We start from the raw sequence: 7780 nt of genomic DNA, 5'->3' as shown, positions 1-7780 counted from the left end.
ATGTTTATTTATAAATACAGTGTATTTTATGTTCCCCTCTGATATCTAAGAAAGTTGCATTGTTCCATGTATGAACCTCTGACGATTTTTCTTGCATGTATTATATTTCTTGTACCTCATGAACTGTTTAACATGGTTTGAGCAAATGCATTAAATTGAATTGAATTTTTATATAAACATGTGCCTGCTTCATTTAATTACTTAAGACCATGTGTTATGTATTGGTGTAGAAGTAGGAAATTATCGTATTACTCTTTAATCAATTTTGAATATGTAGAAAGAATAACAAGCTTTTATTTTCATCCAAGAGTGACACAGTACTTTCTTTTACCATAATAAAGTCTAAAAAATGCGAAACTTTTAAATCCGGAAACTGATTAACACTTTCTTGAAATGGAGCTTGGTAGAAATAGAGTAGAATATTCGACAAATGCTGTATGAATTAAAATGAACTATTGGATGAGGAACAAAACGTTTAAATGAATCGCAGTTAGGTGCATTGCATTTGTGTTGTCTGGTAGGTATTCCCTGTAGAACAGCCACACCCGCCGTAAGCCCTATATTTTGATTGAGGTAACGAAAAAATCCGTACTCAAAGTTAGTATATATACAACAACTCAACAATTGGTATGAATCACGTCAGAGAGAATTCATTATAACGATTTGATGTGGATAGATATGTGTTTGAATACAAGGTTTCAATATTTCCAAATTCAATAAAAATTTATATTGTACTGTAAAGATTTCCATGGTAAAAGGTGAGTGTTTTATGGCAACAGCATAGTTTTCTAATTGAGAGATGATTGGTGAATGTTGGTGCGTTTGTTGTTTACGTCCCATTGAAAACACGGATATTTAAACCTTTCATACGAAACAGGTGGAGGAAACGAATAATAATCACTCCTATAATTCAATTCAAAAGAGTACAACATTGAGAGCAGGGCAAACACTAAACCCTGGACTCACCGTGGTGGGATTAGGCGCCTAGGAGGAGTCAGTATCCCCTATCGACCGGTCATACCCGCCGTACGCTCTACATTTTGATCAGGTATCAATGGTGTCAATTGTAGCACACTTTCGTACGATAAGTATGTTATATATTCTGTAGTATCTAATGATGTGTCACTTCAAATGAGAGGGAAGTTCAACCAGAAATCTCATCTAAGCACTTTTCCGAATTCAATTGTTTATTTGGGAAGGTAAATAAATACTGGTAGAACGTTGGGAAACATTTTGTTGTTCAGAAAGCCCATGATACTGCCTTAGTAATGTGGTCTTTTATATTGTGCATGATAATGCGTTCTACATTTCATTTGGTGTGGCTGTTGAATGGTTTAGTTGTGATATCAGATGCTCAGACAGTGAATCTTGGAGTCTGCTCAAAGTATGTAAACGTTTTATTGTATGTTACGAATTTTATGATGTTTGATATATTCTAATTTCAAGATCTCCATTCATTGTTGAATGAAAACTTTTCCTCCAAACAGTGAAGGCGACCCTCTACAATGCTGTCGTAATTACAAACTACGTGGTGATTCATGTGAAGGTAACTATCAGAAAAGTTTCTGAGAATTCTGAACTGTTTGAACTATTTTCTATTATGGTAATTGATGTATCATAAATGATGTCTTCGAGCAGAATGTTGGCCAGGCACCTTTGGCATAGATTGTAAGGAGGACTGTCCTGACGGGTTCTATGGACCTTTATGTGCAGAAGTCTGTAATTGTTCTTCATGCGACAAAGTCTCTGGGTGTCATTCTTCAACTCAGACTGGTAAGAAAAATATTTGTGTGTAATTTTCAGTGTTATTTGTCTGAAATCGCAAACTTTCTAAGATCACATTGATAATTACATATTTCTGACCAATAGCTTTTACAAATCCACTTTTATCTTAATCCACAAAATTTTATTTCATTTTGATACATTCAGGATCTCCCATTGTTTGTAGTTTGATATGACTTATATTCAAGAAATTGTGCGTTTTCTATCGCTGAGCCTTTATGAGGGGGTAGAAAACACACGAGTTGGATATAAATCCTGTCAAACCACAAACCAAGGAAGATAATCTTCAACACATGTTAACACTCCTCCACCGATTATTCATTTACGTTGCTGTTTTGTCGGGAATTTAGTTTCGAGACATTTTGTAAATAAACTACGTAAAATTGACGTTTGTTTGTGACGTTACAAACGGCGTGGAAAAACATAGTGTAATAATTAAAAATTATGTAATAGGTGAAATCCATTGCAGAAAGGAGTAAACACGTGATAAATTTTCATGTTGAATCCATCTATTGGAAGATTAAAAGTGAACGTATGGAACATTATTTCTTCTCCTATCCTTTACGGAGGGGTGTCCGGGTAACGGAGAGGTAGCACTCTCGCTTCTCACTGCTGCGACCTGAGTTCGATCCCCGTGATCAGCAATGGTTGTATGTGAGAGGGTATGGCGGTCGCCCGCTCGGACACGTGCGTCTCCTCCCACATCAATGACCCCCTAGCGCAAACATCCGTGCATCAAAGGACCCCATTGGAAATAAGCTTTCGAGCTTTCATGGGTTATCCTTAGTATTTATGTATGTATGTGTGTATGTATGTATATAACGAATAATATTTATTTATTTTATATTGACTGCAGAAAAGGAAAGTCTAAACATTAACGTGATGGTAGAATGTCCCTATACATGTGAAGTGGGGGAAAAGGCAAATATAACAAACAGTGATCAATCCTATAGGGAATACGATGTTGAAATTTGGGGAAACGCGAACACTAAATCACCAGAGATAGGATAATGTACCTAGGAAGAGTAAGCATCCCCTTATGAATGGTCACACCCACCGTAAGCCCTCTCCATCTTTAACAAGAATTAAAATTGGTCACATAAACTACATAAATTAAATATGTGGTAGTATCAGTTGCATGATCTTCCAATTAGATGTGGCTAGTGAGTCACTCCTTTAGCTCGATCGGTAGATCACTGGACACTTGTGCCATAGGTCCAGGGTTTGATTCCCAACAGAGGCATATACCAGTCTCTGTTACAAATAGAGTTACCGATGTCAGATAATTTTCACCAGAAACTGATTTATCTCTTATTCTTATATTTCCAGATAAGGATATCAATTTTATTTCAGAGAATTCCAATAATGAGAGCGTTATCATTGGTTCATCATTGGCAGGAAGTCTTACTTTCATAATAGTTATCGTCATCTACTGCAAAAAGAGGTAAAATGGGAAAATTTCACTTGGCATTGGATGAGAGCTTGGGAAGTCTTCAGAATCATTTGATGATTTGATAATTTTATGGTTTCTATAAAAGAAATTTATCTCGTGTTTGCGGAAATATAAATGTTTCTAGAATTTTTAAATACATAATATGGCGATTCAAATGCCATGTGAAATGGCTTGTATCGTTTTGGCTGTATATCTACGTAGCTCAGTTGACACGTATCGGGGTACTGACACGCAGATCCCGTGTTCAAATCCGCCAAACCGCCGCAGTGGCCGAGAGGTTAGAACGGTCGCTGGCATGCGGAAGGCCGGTGTTCGAATCCCGGCCGCGACAGACCTATGTCGTTAAAATAGATAGTGACAGTTCCATCGCCAAACGCTCGGTATCAGGTGTGAATGTCACGGGTCCTCGGAGATGACCTTAAAATCGGAAGTCCCGTGTCACAGTAGGTGTGGCACGCTAAATAACCCACACTGCTCAATGACCGTAAGCGCCGAGCATAGGCCTAAATTTTAAGCCCTTTACCGGTCGTGGTGACGTCTCTATATTAGTGAAAAATTATCGAGCGTTAAGCAAGATACAATCAATCAATTAATCAAATCGACCAGCGTCTTTCTTTTTTGTTAAAATAAATTTTTGGAACTCGTGGCTTTTTTCTCCAAATTGCATTTTTAAAACCTTTTGACATATGTACTTATTGCCTATCATCAAATCTTTCAAGACTACGGCATTTCGTGCTGATTTCATAAACGTGTTCAAAGTGTAAAGAGGCAACTTGCTGTTTCTTCTTCCGTGCGAATTGCCTGTTTATTTCCAACGATTTTGATTAAGTATATACTTTTCTTGTATTACAGCAGAAACAGAACCTTAATGACTCCAGATTCATTTATTCAAAAAGGTGATTCTAACTCATATTTCGTATCAAAGATGTTTAAAGTAAATGAATATAATTGGAGAAGTATAAGTTTTTCTAGAAATTTCCTAAACTATACACACAGGCGGATTACAAGTCAGTACGATACCATTGAATCGATTCCCTCAACTCAGTCCATCTTCCAGTAACGAAGCTAATAGTGGCGATCCAGAATCAACATTTCACGGCGGGAAGTTTGAACCGTTAGAACCTCAAATGTGTTGTCAGCAAAATGATTTTACTGATAATTCGATAAGTTCAAAAGAGAATAGTCATGCTAAGCTGTTGTCATCAGACAGTGTGTACTGTCATATGAACATGGAAGTCGACCATTACGACATAATAGATTTGCCATTCGATAGTAGTCAGGAAACTGATGAAGACTTCTACTCTCCACACAGTTCAAACAGTTGTTGCAATAATACAGACTCGGGGTGTTCATCGAAAAACAGCGAAAATGGATCTTTATTGTCCGTAAAGCAGTGCAGCGAAACTCTAAACAAAAATTCACAAACAGCAGATATATTTGGAACCCATGACATCCGCGAAATAGGACATTTTAAAACTGGTATGATGAAGAAAAATGGAATTTCATCAGTAAAGGTGAAGATAGAAGCAATGCACTTAGAAGAATTGTCAAGAAAATTGCGTAACTTTCAACAGTACCCTGAAGATACCGAATTCAATGATTTGGTGTAGTTTAAAGTTGCATTCATATGCAAACAACCTCATACAAGTAGAAAAATACTAAAAAACAGATGAACCTCATCCGGACAAATACTGAGATACTGAGGAACATCATACAGAAAATACTGAGAGACCGATATATTGACGCGCCTTTTACAAAGAAATACTTTTTTCCTTCCATGGAGATTGCAGACATCAAGAAATTAAGATATTGAAAGATTCCAATTTAGAATTTTGAATTAGCTATGACAGAAATTCACATTTTAAAATGGTTTGATTTATATTGGATCATTGTATAAAGCGCTGTTTTCGTATGTATGCAGCTAGTGACACCTGGCGCACTGGATTTATGGGTTACGAGTTTGTGAATATACTACATAGTTTTACATTTCTCTGCATCGCCAACGTATTGTTTTTCTTTTATTTCACAATAACATTAATACTATTATATTCCCCGACACGTCACTGCGAATCAAAGATGAAGCAAAGCACAAACTTCCAAAGCAAAATTCCTATTTAACTGCCAGTCCTAAGGTGCCGAGGTGCAATTATTATGTCAAGATAGTAGCTTCCACAGTTGAAAAGGACGGTGTTGTATCAGTTCAGAGTTTTACTTTTACCGATCGTTTTCGATCAGTGGTCAAATCATTCGTATCGTGAAGAAAGTCAGTGATTAATCTCTTGTATTCACCAAAGGTGACTTTAGAAGTGAGAGTCATGGGTCTTTTAAATGAGACTTTACAAACCAAGGTACCATGTTTCGTTTGGCGTTGATAAAATAAACTCAACCAATGTTAGCGGTCTGAGCACCATGCGTAGGTCTAAATTTGTGACACTTCATTTGCAGCTGATGGCATCCGAATTCTAGGGAAAAAATACAAAGAAACAAACATTTAAAAATTTCTTTAATTTGTAAAATAACAGGAAACAGATGTGCAGATATATTTTCACAACACGCTTGTGCTATTAGTATATATTTTCAAATTGCATTGCTTGACATTCTTACGTTTCCTGAAAATTGTTTATCCTTTCCAGTTTTTATTCATAGCACAACAATACAAAAATTAGTCTGGAAATAAAGTTCACAGTTAAAGAAATGATGAACTTTGTTATATTATGCTTGTAGGTTAAGGTACATAAATTACATAAAGCAGATGATATGATTCTTCAAATCATTCAAACACTCGACATGACATCATGATTTCTGATAAACACTTCAAACATCCACTCCACTAATTAATTGGAATCTCATAACTTGTGATTGAACCTCCACCTGTCACGATCTAGCTTATAGTAACTATATATTCACATAGTATCCAATGAATAACCATCTAACATATTTTGGATGACAAAGAACCGTTGCGTTGGATTACCGAGGTTGCAAGTGAACAATTATCATTTAAAGTTCTTCCCCCCACTAGTAAACGGCTGTAGATTAACGTTATTCTAGATTACATTGGTTGTGTAGTAAATAGGGCTATACGGACCATGGATATCGGCCTGCATAGCTCAGTGGTTAGAGCACCTGACTAGTAATACTGGGGTCCCGGGTTCGATTTCCGGTCAAGCCACATATTTTCTCCTGTCTCCTATACTATATTTGGTGCCGTGACCACCCCTGGATTTGCAGGTTGTCCTACCAGGGCGAAAAGAACCTGGGTTGTGTGTGTCTTCGAGGGCGAAGACTATTTAAGGAGGAAGGAATGTAGTAATTAGGTCTATATAGACCGTGGATATCGGCCTGGATAGCTCCTTTATATACTACAGTTGTCTCGCTTACTGGTTTTATGAAATGCGAAGATAACGAACAGTGATCAATCTCATGACTCCTATAAGCAATATAGAATAGAGAGTTAGGCTAACACAGACCCCTGGATAGATCTGAAGTTCTCGTTTCATTTATGAGTCAAAATTTCTATCTCAAAGTTATTGTCATGCTTGCTTGTCGACAGCTCTAGACTAAACTTTTCTCGCTCACTAGTGAACAGCTCAAATTAAACGTCTAATGCCGCTTACTAGTGAACAGGTCAAGATTAATTTGTAATCTCGCTTCCTTGTGAACAGCTCTAGATACATGTACATGTAATATGTGTTAGATGCTTTTAAATGAATACTGAATTTTAAATGAGAACTTATCTTTATTTGTAATTATGGGCCAGATGTTTGTGCAAAAAATCAACAAGCAATTGTTACCAGACCTGTGCCATACATTTGTCACTTTTAACGCATAATTATCATATATTGTTATAGATTTTGATTACAATCGTATAATGGTTGAAACACATGTACTGCAGGTACGGCGTCCAGCCAAAATAACTCAAGGAATCGAACAGTTTTGAATAATTTAGTCATAAATTCATAATGGTGTACTCTTCCGTCCCTTTTTCTTGGACTAAATGTGAGGTTGTATTGCTAGTAAAGAATACCTAACCCAGTAGTGAATAGTGATTATGGACAATATATCTACAATTTAAAGTGAAAGTGAAAACGGTTAAGATCTTGTTTTAATTCTTAATTCCGGTCAACCTGTAACACACTGAACGAACAGAAATAGTCATTATTTTTTAACAGTGCACCAAAAATGACATGCGTTAAAACTTGTCTTGTCTAAAATTTCAGCGCTACCACAACATTCCTGTACTTTTAGCAGTGGCGTAGCCTGAGTTAATTAATGGGTACGCCTATTGTAAGGTGAAGTGTCTAATAGAGAAAACATGCCGTAACGACAACGGCTTAGACCCGGAAAGGTGTAACACTAACAAGATATCCAAGATATCAGTACCAATAGGGAGACTAATGTACCGCAGATACTGCAGACACTTATTTTTCACCTATGTTTGTAGCATTTAATACGGGTTTTTTATGTGTACGCCCGGGCGTTTTGACGTAATCGTAGCTACGCGCCTGCTTTTATTGACGGTAACGAACACTGATCAATCTTATCAAT

The 7780-nt window shown here is 36.7% G+C and overlaps 1 protein-coding gene across 1 annotated transcript; it reads left to right on the top strand.

Annotated features, from left to right (window-relative positions):
* The first annotated feature begins 922 nt into the window (after positions 1 to 922).
* LOC130050380 (uncharacterized) lies at positions 923 to 7144 on the top strand. Its single transcript, XM_056150347.1, has 6 exons — positions 923 to 1048; positions 1447 to 1546; positions 1639 to 1773; positions 3112 to 3226; positions 4088 to 4131; positions 4232 to 7144. The coding sequence occupies exons 2-6, from the start codon at positions 1465 to 1467 to the stop codon at positions 4843 to 4845; spliced, it is 990 nt and encodes a 329-aa protein (XP_056006322.1). The 5' UTR covers positions 923 to 1048; positions 1447 to 1464; the 3' UTR covers positions 4846 to 7144.
* Positions 7145 to 7780: the final 636 nt, after the last annotated feature.

This window comes from Ostrea edulis, chromosome 9, assembly GCF_947568905.1.
Source record: "Ostrea edulis chromosome 9, xbOstEdul1.1, whole genome shotgun sequence".
NCBI classification, from domain to species: Eukaryota; Metazoa; Mollusca; class Bivalvia; order Ostreida; family Ostreidae; genus Ostrea; species Ostrea edulis.
This window is presented reverse-complemented; position numbering and strand designations above follow the sequence as displayed.

What these genes read in the sequence shown, in the direction of transcription:
- LOC130050380 (XM_056150347.1), top strand. Translation starts at nt 1,465, where the DNA reads ATGAAAACTTTTCCTCCAAACAGTGAAGGCGACCCTCTACAATGCTGT. An exon ending in GTCATCTACTGCAAAAAGAG is followed by an intron (nt 3,227 to 4,087) that starts GTAAAATGGGAA and finishes CTTGTATTACAG; the next exon opens with CAGAAACAGAACCTTAATGA. An exon ending in AGATTCATTTATTCAAAAAG is followed by an intron (nt 4,132 to 4,231) that starts GTGATTCTAACT and finishes CTATACACACAG; the next exon opens with GCGGATTACAAGTCAGTACG.